Source organism: Tyto alba, unplaced genomic scaffold, assembly GCF_018691265.1.
Source record: "Tyto alba isolate M040663 unplaced genomic scaffold, T.alba_DEE_v4.0 Super-Scaffold_6, whole genome shotgun sequence".
Taxonomy (NCBI): domain Eukaryota; kingdom Metazoa; phylum Chordata; class Aves; order Strigiformes; family Tytonidae; genus Tyto; species Tyto alba.
The window spans coordinates 46065018-46079342 of NW_024881327.1; the positions used below are offsets into that span (position 1 = coordinate 46065018).

At 36.2% G+C, this 14325-nt stretch overlaps 1 protein-coding gene and 1 long non-coding RNA gene across 4 annotated transcripts in view; one reads left to right on the top strand and one right to left on the bottom strand.

Moving 5' to 3' along the window:
- The window catches only part of CFAP99 (cilia and flagella associated protein 99), a 63925-nt gene that overhangs the window by 33546 nt on the left and 16054 nt on the right, over positions 1-14325 (bottom strand). For all 3 annotated transcript variants that reach the window (XM_042808412.1, XM_042808410.1, XM_042808411.1), the window contains exons 4-6: positions 12283-12377; positions 5725-5837; positions 3650-3824 (exon numbers count right to left, since the gene is read on the bottom strand). In XM_042808412.1, the coding sequence (XP_042664346.1) occupies positions 3650-3824; positions 5725-5837; positions 12283-12377 (383 nt within the window). The remainder of the gene's footprint in view (positions 1-3649; positions 3825-5724; positions 5838-12282; positions 12378-14325) is intronic.
- Positions 1639-8765, top strand: LOC122154934. Its single transcript, XR_006167049.1, has 3 exons — positions 1639-1816; positions 5480-5568; positions 8668-8765. It is a non-coding gene; the product is annotated as an uncharacterized LOC122154934 (long non-coding RNA).

The following is a 14325-nucleotide window of genomic DNA, read 5'->3' on the forward strand; positions in this document are numbered from 1 at the left end:
CAGAATTAATTCAAGAATTAATGGGAAAAATCTACAATGTGTATTGTACTGGAGGCCAGTTTAGGGAACATGGGGATCCCATCTAGCTTTATAGGACTATGTAAAGAGCTATGCTTTCAAAAAATCATGAATCTGATGTACTTTCCACTGTCTTTGCTGCTTGACATCATTATCTACATGCAAAACAAATGCACAAACAGAAGAAGCTAGCAATTAAATGCCCTGGTGAGACTGCTCATGTATATTTGTGAGCTTTTTAACTGAAGTAGAACTGAAACAATTTCCCAGCAGTATATAAGAATTTTTATTATGCTTTTATGGATGGAGAAATTAAAGCCCAGAGGATTTGCAAAGGGTTGCACAGGCAGTGAGTATCAGTTTATTTCATGTGCTTTACCTGCAAAACTGTATTCATCTGCCAGTGTAAGCTGAAAATCTCTTCTCAGAAACTGCTATGCTTACTCCAAGTAATTTGAGGAGAAGACTTTTCAATCAATCGGCTCTGTTTCAAAAATTATCTTAGCCTTGTAATTTAGCCCTCAGATACCATGGTGATGAGTACCAGCCAGCCAGCCAGATAGACAATACAGCAATTATCCAGTTGCTGAAAGAGGATGACTAAGTCACTATAAGTAAATTGTAAATTCCAGCAATAGAGAGATCAAAAAGGCCAGATGGTACCTCCTTAATCCTAATGTGGAAAAAAAGGGTGCCGGGAGCAAGAGACACTAACCTTGTTTTTCCTCTCCAGACAGTGGTCAGGCTCACCTATGCTTTCTGGATATCTTTTTAACAGAGGTTTACTTAGGGAGTAGGCACCAAAAGAAGTTTAAGGAAGAACAAAATGAATAATCACTTTGAACTTTGGTAGTCATCACTCTTCTATTTTTTTAAAGTTACTGTCATAAGATGGAGAAGGGCAAGCTCATGCAATGTTGTTGTATTAAGAGCTTCTAATTTTATACATAACAAGATCATAAAGGTAAATATATCCTTGGGTCTATATATCTGCAGACAAAATCCTCTGTGTTGGCCAAATGAATTCACCCATTTAATTATTTTACTCGGTCAGCAACTCTAGTTATGAAGCGCAGGTGAAATAGTAAGGAAAATATCTAAAAAATACACTAAATTTGTCTGAATGCTGGTACAATAACATCTCAGTGAGGACTTTTTATTTTTTTTAACTGCATTACTGGTTTACAGAACATCTAGGAAGAAATTAATTGTATAACCTTATTATTCTAATACAGTGAAGATATTAAAATAATTTATTTTATTTGTAACTCAGGGCTAATATATCCAATGAAGTTAAATGTGTCTAAATCATTTTGCATGCTATCAGGTTTAAGCACCTGTCTCCGTTTGTTTCCTTTGCAAGCTTCAAGCTAAAGCACTAATTTTTCTTTGTAGAATTGTGTTTATGAATGTGTGTATGAGTATGGGCATGTTTGTGTGTGCATCCACGTGCTTGTGTGCAAAGGACAGTGAAGAATTTGTTATCTTTAGACCAAATATTTAGAGTGAAATGTTTCATTGTTAAATTTCAAAATGAAAGTGTTTTTTCTTTTCACTTTGTGTCCCCTGTGTCTGATGAATGTTTATGATGACGAATGATTATCCTAACCTTCTAGACCCATGTTACTCCAGTGAAACTTTCCAAGGTCAGTGGAGAGTCCCATCTCGATATAGAACATGAAGACAACTATCCTGCCTTCTGCAATAACCCACATCTCCAGTCATCTCCTGTGAAGGAACCATGTGTTCAGTGTACAGGACAGCAGTACTATCCCAGCTCCTGAACTCAATGTATATGGTACATCTCATCTTATTTTGTGTTTTATTTCTAATATAGAATATAGTGCAACCTAGCAGAAAAAAATAACTAAAATATTAATCCCATTAATTAGAATGAACTGATTTCACCATAGGGCTGCAATAATTTATCACTAGTCATTGCTCAAAATCCAGACGCTTCCATATGAATTCATACAGCTGTTTCAGAGTCAAGCAGTAACTATGCCTATTGTTTTTGTGACTACGATATCCCCTGCTAATATACCACATGACAAGCTCTTTGACAGATCCATGAGAACCATGAGAAAAAATGAATATCCCATAAAATTAACAACTTTGGGAGAAAATGGACAAGAACATTTCTGCAGCAGATTATGGTATGTCATCTGGAAGAGCTTTATTTGTGGGCACTCCTTGCAATTACATACAACTCTCCACTACACAGTAGCCAAAACTATTGCCTGCTCTCACTTTACAAGTAAACTCTTTCTTGTGATCTGTGCTGTATTTTCAGTCTCTGTTCATTTGAGGGTCTAAAATGGTGATACTGGCAACAATATGGCAAATTAAAGTGAAGCTTAATTTGCTGAGATGGGTACAGAAATGAGCACAACATATGTCACTACTATGCTAATGGTTTTAGATTCACACAAGCTTTTAAATTTGCAGACTTGGCCAGAATGTAAACCAAATTTAGTATCATCCTAACAACACAAATGAACTTCAGTAAATGCATCCACATTAAGCAAATTTATTCTAAGAGGGGCTGCACAGAATAAAGGTACTAAAATGACAGCTATATGACTCATTCCTCTACTGATTAAGTAGTTATTAAATGCAGTTTTTCAGAGCCTGGTATTAAGATGTTTCAATGTAAAATCCCATTAACTGTATAATACACTACCATTAAATTGCTCTGCCATCCTAAGATGTAAATGGTTTCTAAGAGCATTCAACACATGTATTATTTAAAATCTGAAGTGCTAATACAAGGTGGCAGATAATGCCCAAAACTATGACTTCCAAGCTCACTTCCCACTGCATTTAAATATAAATGATTTTGGAGTCTTTATTAAGTTAGTCATATCAGCTTGATCCCAAATGCTGTTTGCATTACCCCAGTGAGCTAACTTAAAACCAATAGTCTGTCTCTGATTTGTACTAGTATAACTGAGTCACAATCTTAGACAATGAGTAATATAAAAGCTTAGCATTTCAAAGGTAAATCTAGTCTCATTTATACATTAGCAATAAATTAATAAATTTAAACTGAAAAAAACTAATTTTAGAGATTCAACATTAATACAAATAGAAAGGTATAAAAAGGAGGAGCTGCAAACATAGAGGCTATCTCATCTTCAGTGAAATTGCTTTGCCATTTACTTTAATGAGAGTTCATCTACAAAAAGTCTGTCTAAGGTTCTCAAAAATTTTAATTCAGATGTTCTTTTGTTACCTGCTTCGGTTCATTATCCAAAGCAAACATCTTACAAATCAAAGGACTACCAGAAATGCTTATGTCAACGCTGTCATCAATTTGTACCCATTGTATAGTTCTACCTCCAAAAGCCACAAAACAACTACAGGAACTAACCTTTTCACTTTCCTTTGTTTGCATTACAGTTTGTTTACACAACATTCACAGAAATTAAAATAATTAGGTTATTTAATTATTTATTTATTAATAAATCCGATATTCAATAACACAGAATATTACAGAAATCCTTGATGAACTGTGAAAGGTTGTAGATTTTCTACATTTATTGTTAAAGAGACTATTAAAACCCCTACCATGATTCTGTGCACAAGCATGCTTAAAACATAGTATCTCTCAAAGTATAAAAAAACTCACAGGTGGACTCTTTTCCAGGACTGGTATTAGCAGAGGTATAAGAATGGCACGTGGTTTGGGTACAGTCAAATTAAATTCCTTTGGCTGAGTGACCATCGAAGTCTTGACAGGGGTAGTACGATTATTTAATTTATCTGTGAGCTGTCCAATCAGTTGCTGTACTTTTGGCTGCCATCTTCAAATAAAAACAGATTTTTCAATTTAATTTCAATTTTTTCTTTCATACAAACATACACGCAGTATATGAGGTCGGCATTGGTGCAAATTCTGTAATGCTTTCAGTCATTCAATTTTAATAATATTACCTATGAATTTATACTCATGATTTAGTTGGACTGTGTTACTTCACCCCTTGATAGATGCTAGTCCATTCACATTACTAGTGGTGAAATAGCCACAGTTTTTACTGAGTAAGCAACTATCTCGCCAGTTCGTTTTGCAGCAGGACCAGGCTATGAATCAGAAAAGCATCTGTCATAAACTAAGTACATACTTAACATACTTAAATGAAGAGACTATGAACAAACAGTGGTCTGGGTATAGCCACTTTTACCAACTGAGAGAGCACAGATAAATCAATCTCAAAGCACAGGCAATTTTAATACAAAAAAATAGAAATATGTAAGGAGTTTGGTGAATTAGCAAATGAACCCTCAGTGAACCCTGTGCAGCAGTCAGGTTGACTTTGATTTGTCTGTGTTTGGATTTTGGCTTATATGAAGGTTCAGACTTCTTCCAAGGAATGACAAGAAGGTTCAAGGTAAGACACAAACAGGTTATCACAGGGCTAATTACTGTGACAACTTCATGTCAGTTATTGCTCCTCTATATGTGTTCTATCCTTAAGTATTACACATGCAATGAAGCTTTCTCAGAACTTAAAAAGCAGCCGACAATGCAAATTTACGGTAACTTGTTTATGTGGCTGTTACCTCAGCTAGTCATTATGGGATGAGGCTTGCAAGTAACTGCTACGAGTAATGCAGCTCCATTACAATAAGTAGGACTCTTTATAGTAACCTCACTGGCATTAGGAAGAGGAATACAAAGACATATTTAAAAGGATTTAAGCTACTGAACTGATTAAACTGATCAATGCATTCTTAGCCCCCTGAAGGAAGTTTCAAACCCAGTAGCTAAATATGGTCTTTAATGTTCCTGTTCAATTTACATTTACTACTTCTAGGCAAAACACATATTCATTACATCAAATGTAATCTACACAGAATGAAAGGATTAATTCTACTGATTTTGATATGACAGAACTACATACAAATTCTTTTTCAGCTGAAATTGTTTGTAGCATATTTTTGTCTAACACTGTTTGCCGTCATCTGGGTTAATCTATACTGACTGCAGTGAGGAGGATGTGTGATTGCATCCACATTGGTGTACCAATGCTTGCCCCAATTTATCTGTCCTGGGTAAAAACGAGAGTGAAAAAGTGGCACAGTAGGCTGCAGAGCTACTGTTTCTCCACATGAAAACGTTCCAGTCTGGCAAGGGTACTCATGCTACAGTATCCCTACCTAACCAATCTGTGGACACACCTGGCACCTCAGAGCATTTAAATTGTCAAATGATGCTGCAATTGTGTAAATAAGTAAGAATTTTAAAAGACTTTTTTACATGCTTATCTGATTTGCTCAGAAGGGATTTTATGACCATTGGCACAAACAAGTCTGTGCATAAAGCCAAGCTCAGGGAAGTCAAACATCTTTTTCAAATGCTTAATGTCATACAGATGCTGAAGTGACTTATGAGGCATGAGTCTAACTCTGTAAGGTAATTTAAACTTTCAATTTTTTAATTTTTTTTCTTTTTTTCCAGACTATGATGTTTCATCTATTCAGGGGCACTGAAAAGCAAATGTACAACATCTGTGAAAGGACTTTTCTGTGAGAGAACCTTGCCTCTGGGTAAGTAAAAGGGATTAATGTAGTCTCACCAAGACAAGAAGGGTTCCAAGTGACTTCAGTAGGAGAAACACTTTAACAGCATATTGAACTTTCAGGGGAAGCTTTCTCCAGCTTTTAAACTTTGAGGTGGCCACAGGCTACTTAAGTACTGCTTACCTTAGCAGTGGATCAATCCAGTTCTCTTTTACATAGAGTGAATCGTAGAACTGACTCCATTCATCTTTTATCCATGTGTTCAAATACAAGGCATTGAAGAAGAATCTAAGAAACTAATAATAAGTGGTTTCTTTTAAACATGAATACTGAAGGTATGGTGTGTACAAGAATACAAAAAGATAGTTGCTTTTACTACAAACACTGCTGAAGAACTTGCTTGTATTTTACCCTGTAATTATAATCATAGGTGCTTGGTATTTGTAGGTGGTTCTCAGTTCTGTTAGGACAGCCCCATGTCTTTCAGCCCTATTTTGTGAAACACTAATAGATAGTAAAATATTCTTAGTGGCCTAAAATAAATCTAGGGGCTAAAACATGGCGATATGTTGATGCTGATGTGTTAATTTACTTCAAACATTGTGAAACAAAAATTTTTCTTCAAAATTAATTACTACTGCAATACAGTGATTTTAGTATAAGTATACAATAGGGTTTCAGAGTCTAATATACCCACAATCTACTCTTGATTATCTATAGCTTGATGATCCATGGTGCCTAGAAACCTGTCAGGCCTGACACTGCACCTGAATTAATTAAGTTCCTTTCAGCTCCCTGGGAACTGGGCAGGAAGAACTGCTGAGAACTATAGTAACTGTTATACAATATAGTTTCTTCTTTTGTTGAAATATAATTAATTGGCACATTCCCATTAAAGCAGAAGAGTGAAATTTGTCTCACTTACACATTGTAGGTGTCTACATGCTGGAGAAACAGCAACTAACATTTGAACTTCTGCTTCGCCAGAAGGTCAAGAGCCTTTCTTTAAAACTTGAACTGTTCATATGGCCTTCTAAAACAGACTCTTGAAAAATGGCACTCAGATTCACAATGTATCTTTTACAGAAATATAAATTCCAAGCTTGAACCTGAACTTTTTCATTAAAATTCTTGGAAGTGAAAGTACAAGCAAGTATCATGCTGAAATAATCCCAGTAATAGAAAAAAGCACACTAAATGGTGTTGACATTATGAGACATACTGGAAAGCTGTATGCAGTCACTTGAGAAGCTTTGAATGGAGACTGCAGAGCTTATTAGTTCAGACTTGGCATCAATCCTGTCCTGGGTTGGTTTCCACAGAGCCATATAGGTCTTTGTGTTGAGTTTTTAGTTCTGAAGGACTACCAAGGAACTTCTTAATTCACATATGGTGCAAATCCCAAGGTGGCTCAGAGCTTTGTGAATAATTCAGCTATAAGCAATTCAGTTTGACTCAAGGTATTTGCTGCAAATGTTTAACAGATGTAGAAAGCCTGCTACTTGCAATCTGTAGTCTTGGTGTGCCCATTTTCAAGGAATTAACCTGTAAATTTAGTCCTATTTTCATCTATTGTGCTTGTGGTAGAGTCAAAAGACTGATCCACAATTGAAGGACTAAATGAATATTATCCCCTTGGATTCCCATTTTTGTCTAGAAATTACTGCTCTTCCCCAAAATTGAAGATGCTAGCACATCAACACACTATCCAAAATAAGATATTTCATCACTAAAAGCATGACTATAAACTAAGTGTTGAATTGTGAAGAAGTTGTTTTTTTGGTGCTTCCAGATTCAGTGGAGTTTGCTAAGTATATGGTAAGGGATGCATTTCATCCCATTGGTCTAGAAATTCATTCATTCTCCTTATGGAGGATCTTTCTCTGTAGCACATTCATGTTGGATTACATTTTTCACCTAACATAGTAATTTGTACTTATGCAATGTATAAATAAAATGCTAGAAGTCTAGACAGAGTTCATACTCTCCAACAGAACAGGTGCACTGTATATAGACTACTTTTACCAGTTATTGTGACAAAATTTTACATCCAGTTATCCCAGCTGTATACTTAGACCCAGTGAACATGTCCCCTGCCAAAATACTCTTCTTACCTTATTGAAGGCCCTAACTATACATGAAGTTTATAAAACATGTGGTTTCAAACCCATGTAAGCAAATGGGTATATAGGGATGGATTGAACATGACTTGATATACTTAAAATGGGTCAGACCCTGAGCGGTGAGGCTTGTTTCAAATTTCTAGGTATTCAGCGAGCTCACAGAAGAAGTTGATGCAGAAATACTGCAGGTGGTGATTTGTAAATCCTTCAGTTTTCTTTCACTAGCTTTCATTAAACTGAACACCTCCCTCGGTGTCCTCAATATTTCTCTTTTATAGCCTACTCTGTCCTCAGAGGCTTCAGTCAGTTGTCTGCTACACTGCCACATGAAACAGCCTCTGAACAGTTGTTTCAGCTCTCCCTGACTGATCTCCATCTAGGTTTTCTAAATATTTGCTGTAACTGCAACTCAACTACCTCTTCAAGGCAGGTGAAACTATAATAAAGGTACACAGTGGTTTCTAGCTGGCTACTACACCCCGAGACCTTCTACTGCAACACCAGTTATGTACTGGTTATTAACATTTCACACTGCATTAAGACAAATGGGTAATTATGTGATTGATAAATGCTCTGATGTACTCCTCTGAAGTACAGAGAATGGCTGACTGTGTAATCAGATGTCAATACTTCAGTGTATATTTCAGTACTGTTTTAGTCACAGTCCGCAGAGCAATGCTATGCTAAGGATATGCCCCAGTCTGCATCACAGTGGAGAAGGTAGTGACTGCAGCCCTGGAACGGTTATCCAGGCAATGGCAGGGATTGCAAATGGCAGCACAGCAGTACCAGGCGTCACTTCTGACCAGAGTCTGCCTGAGCCAAAGTCCACAACCTTGGTTTTGATAATCCATATCACAGATGGAAAATGTAGGCAGAATAAGACCCATGAAGCCATAGCACATTTAATTTCTTAACAATTGAAACTTTTGTGTTTTTTGAACTCAATTGCTAGGAAAAATCCCTTACATTTCTGTTTTATCTTTGGCCGCACATGACACAGGTGGCAACTCCAATATCAGCAGGTGTTGCTATTATAGCAGCAGAATGTGGCTTGAAGTTCTCACAGATTTCTGTTTGGATGTTACCAGCATCTGTCTCCTTAGAGAAGTCACTGGACTGGATTTTGGTAACAGCATTATTCTGCTTACTCCTCTGTCTCCTCTGTCTTGAATGTTTCAAGAGTTTTGCTACTCACAGAGCATGATAACCAAGATTCACTTCCCTTCTAGGAGTGGTGGAATTACACCAACAAAGAATTGTACCCATTTTTACTATTTTAATGTATTCTGTCTGTAGTAAGACAAGTGTGTATAATTAAAGACTGTTTTGTAATGCCTTTTTACATATGGATTGAATTAATACCTTGCTTTTGAGAATTTGAACACATCCTGCTAATATTCTTAACGCATTTTTACACAATGGGATTGTATAGATTCCTGAGAAATTGGAAGTTTCCTCATCTGATATTATCTTTACATTTGTGTAGCTGTTTGCAGAGCTGAAATCCTTATATTCACAACATAAGCTCAGTTAACTTAAGGAAGTAACTGCAAGAAAGAGCAGGTTCTGTTTCTCCCCATAGATCAGCCACTACCTGAGAATGCTATTATTTTGGCTGTACACACCCACAGCTATTTCCTGTAGTAGCAAATGCAATCAGGGATGTTCCTGTCCACTCCTCTCGTCATCTGAAGGAATTTAAGGCAGGGTTTAAGAGGGAAAGCCCTCTTATTGTAGTTTAGTTCTTCAGCTCTGCCAGTTCAACCACCTGTAGGATTGTACCTTTCAATTGCAACAGATAAATGAAAAGGAAAGCAAGAAGCTCTTAAGAAGGCTTTCCTATGAATAAATTTTAATGGGCAACTCTATCTTGAGCATCCTATTTTGAGCTAGATGTGTAAAGAAAAGTGTCCTAGCCATGGTCTCATGTCCTTCTGCCATTGCATGACCGAACTTGGACTTTTTTTACCTGCGATGTCCACCATGAGGCCAATCTTGTCCTATTTCTTGCTGATCTTGTCCCACTATTCCTGCCTCATCATAGTAGCAATTACAATACCCAGTTCTTATGTAGTGATTTGCCTTTACAGATCTCAGAAATTCTTTATAAAGGACTTTATAAAGGACTTTACTGTTAGAAGCAATCAGAACATGAAACAGAACAAAACAAGTTCTTGAATGCTACAAAGAAAACACAAGTTATTTTCCTCTTTTTTTTTTTTTTTACAAGGCAAATATGAAATTATAAAGCTGTTTACTTCAACTTTTTATTTCAACAGTGTATTTCCTCCAACATACAAAACCTTAAATTTTACAACGAACACAAAAGAATAACATGTATGAATAACAGAACAAAAAAATAGGCTTGAACTAGCAACGCATAGCTAAGTTCTTAGAAGAACAATCACCCTACAGTTACAAAATTGGATTTTTATCCTATGGTTCTGTAATTATACAACCATAAAAAATTTTTGCATGTATTCTTAACATTACAGAATGAGAGCGTATGATTTCCTGTTCAAGCAGATGAACATGTGTTAGTGAGGTAGCATTATTATTCTGCCTGGATATTTTGCCTAAATGAAAATATTTGAACATGCATCAGTCACTGGGAAACACTGTGACTGATTTGAATGGATTCTGTCATGCTGTCCTTTAACGGAAATGTCTACTCACACAAGTCGATCTCATTCAACTGAAGACTACTCATTAGAGTAAGGTTTATCTGCATGATTAAGAAAATTCCAGTCAGCCTGTGATGTGTGGAAAAAATTATATTTTAATTAAAGTATATCTATTCTGAGTAAATATATGTGAGTAATTTTTCTGCATCTCAACTGAACTCAAGACAGTAGCCATCAGGCAAAATCTAAAGGTCAGCATCCAAAGGACAGTCCCAAATTTCTGATAACTTCTGTTGCTAACACTGCAGATCTGCCTTCTGCTGTTTTTGTCTCTGTTGCTGAGGGGACCAAATGCTGCTTCTAAATCCTCTGCTGCAGGTGCATTAATATAATCTAGCATCACTTTGGAGACAAATAACCTCTTCTAATGCAAGAGAAGAAAACCTAAGTACCATGGTGATGAGGATCTGGTAAGATACTTAAGCAAAGTTACATCTACAGGAAAAAAAAAGTAGCAGGTGCAGACCATTGCATAATGCAGCACTTCCCTATCAGAAAAGAGTTATTCCAGACAAGGAAGGAGAAATTATCTGAAATAGAACATCAGGGCACTGATGCTTAAGCCACATAAATCTAGGTGAATGGAATCAACAAAAGATGGCTGGCATGAAGTGGGAAAATTGTGTTGCTAGCTGAATGAGGTCAAGATGCATCCAATCCAGCTGCTTGTGTCTAAGGTGTTTACCAAAGAAGAGGCTGGGAGAGCATTTTAGACAGAGTGATTTGTCTGTCTACCAGATTATGATAATTCTTCCAGCCACTTCTCTGTTCTTTCTAACAGTTAATGAAATATATAATTTTTTTCTCTGAATTGAATTAATAAAAAACATTCCATAGTAAGCCCATCAAAATAAAGTGACTAGAGGGTTTCTAAAAATATCACGCAGACAACTAACCTACTCTCTCCCTACATACTATAAAGCAACTGTACTCATTAAAGAGACACTGGCATCCACGTGAACATTCAAAGTAATCCGTATAAGGATAAACCTTAGTCTTTTGGGTATTAATTAATGAAATTTGCCTATCTATTGAATTTCGTATTTGTTATTCAAATGCCATGTTTGGACTATGCTTTGAAGCATCTGGATGATCAAAGTCTACATATGCTGTGTCACCAGTAATTTAATTTTTAGCCCATTTTCCTAAAGAAAACAGGGCTTGAGAAAGCATTGACGCTCAGTTTATCCCTGTGCCCATCTTTACAATATAGCTTTTAAGATAATCAGCACTTTCAATCATTTTGAAAGAGAAGATATCTGTATTCCTACAAATTTAAGGAAAATTAGCAAACAAATAATGAAGCGAAACCCAAATTTGTGGCTCCAGAGAGGAAAAGGCAGGCAGAACTTTGTTGTCATGCCTCTATTCGGCAGCAATGGCGTGGTCAATGGCACGTGTGTTGTAACAGGGTAACTGGTACATGCATAGCTCCAAATGAGCAGTTGTTTTTTGGGAAGGAGAAAAAGTGATAGGACAATAGGCTTGATAATCAAAGTGGTAGTGGGAAAAAAGTGGATAGTGATAGTGAGAGAGAAGAAATAACACTAATCAGCAGGAACTGCAAGTTTCAGTAGATTCATTGTGTATGGAAAAAACTTCTGCCTAAAGTCAAAGAAAGAATGCAAGCAGAGCCAAGAGTGAGTATGCAAGTTAGAGGAACAATGGTAAATCACATGAACTGTAAATCATGTGATTATTCTACCTTATTAGATTATATAAAATACATTTTAAATTGATCTTTGACTGAATATAAGTCACTATGTGAGCATAGAAATTGAAGGTTTTAACAAATACTAATTTAATTTCTGAATTTAAGCAGAAAATAACATTGTCTCAAATTATCCTGAAAGTTGAGAAAAGTAATCTGATTAATCAAATACAATTAAGAAATCTTTTTTTTTTTTTTTAATGTTTGGTACTTTTATTACCTTTTGCATTTTTGCAGTGTCCAGAGATTTCACAATTCTGCTGAAGTGCTGAAGACCAAGCTCTTCTAGTTGGAAAGTAGCCAGATAACAAATAACTATCAAAAGATACATACATTTAAAATGCAGCAGGAAATTCTTATAAACCTATACCATATAATCAGCATTCTCTGGGGTTTAGACTATTACTTTTATTTTAAATAATCTTCAATATTGTTTATCTAACTGGGCAATATAATGCTTGACAATGAGAAATTGTTACATGAAGTTATAATATAATGTTAACCCTATGTTCATTATTAGTATTGTGACACTATGCTATGGTTCATATAGATTAGTTATCTCTTTCATGAGTCAGATATCCAAGCTAGTGCAAATCTACACAATTTTGTGGAATTCTAACAGCTGAGGATCTAACCACTTTCACAAAATATGTAAAACAGTTGTAGTTATCTGAAGTCATTCATTGAGATCCTTTCGATGCTTGCAAAATTCTGTTTGCAAAACTGGGAGATCTACCATAGCAGCATTTGGAAACCTCTAAGGCCGAAGGTAAGATCTTGCCATGATTTCACATTATGACAACATCACCACTAAAACAAGCAGCTCTGTCAACCCCTACTTGCTTGTTCTCATCCCCTCCTCTTACTTCCTGGTGTTTCCTCTCTTGGGCAAGTACAGTCACCCACACAGCCAAGTTAAAACAGATTGTGAATTTTAACCTGAAATACTTTCTTGATCAGTTCACTGGATGGCTGCAAAACACAAGTTCTAACTCAAGAGAAGATATGACATAGAGGTGAGAATGAGTGGCTAGTGGTGACAAAAGGGGTGGCTTGTATCTTTGGGTAGTAGTACCAGCTTATACAACATATATATGCATATTCCATCTGTGAAATTCTGTGTTAGTCTGGCAACAAGGCATGGAGAATAGGAGTCTGATGGCTCCTGAGAGACATGACTGAAAAGCTTCTGACAGTATTACATTGTTGGAAATGGCTCTCTTTCAGTGTAACCAAGATTTTCACTGGAAGCGAGGTTATTCTGAGGAAATTTAATGTGAACAGGAGACATAAAAGAAAGTTTTGACAGTGAATTTTTCAACATATTCTGTTGCTAATGTTTTCAGAGAAGATAGCTCTTATTCTTCTGTTCCAAAATCATAGTTTATTATACATAACAAAAATTTTAAACATCAACTGTCATATTTCTAGTATTTATTTTCCTTCTTTTTTTGCAAGTGACCATTTTGCTGAAAATGTTGTAATTCTTTGTTTTTATTCTGAATTAGAATAAAGCCAATTTTTTAAATTGTGAAATTCTCTGGGAAATCCAAACCTGATTTTTGCACCCCCCTCTGGCAAGTATGCAGTTGGATACAGGAGGAGGCACAGTCAATGCTGTGGGATTTTTGCAGACCTGCAAAGTTCATGAGCTCCTGTATCAGCTTTCATTTGACCATACTCACTGTGATCAATCAGGCTTCACTTGCATTGCAGTATTTCAGCTGCTACCAAACAGTAATGATAAAACCAGTAAATTCTGACCAACGTGTTGCAGCCAATTCAGTGTATTGTTAGGCTTCAATCTTGTGCTTTAGCATAGCAACATATTTAAGCAGTCTTAACAGAATATACATTTATCTCCTACAAGCTTTATTAAATTCAAATCTGCTCACACATAGCAACAGCCTTTATAAGCAGCTTTGATCATTTAAGTGTCAATGCAGCTTGGCAAAGGGAATCACAAGCAGCTTAGAAAAATGTAAGCCAATGACCTTAGACTCTCAACTTGTTGATAAAGGAAAATTTTCCGGGGCCTACCCTCTGCCTATGATTAATGGAGGCTTTTGAGTGGACCAGTCCTGATAATCCAATTATAGCAACACTCAGCTTAACGGTATAATTTATGTGCCCCAGACACTGAAAAACATGGCTTTGGAGAAATGGAGACAATGAAGCATTACCATTTAGAATAAACTCAATATACTATTAATTTCATCCTTGACAGTTTAGCTTCCCTTCCATTTGCTTTTTGATTTAGATT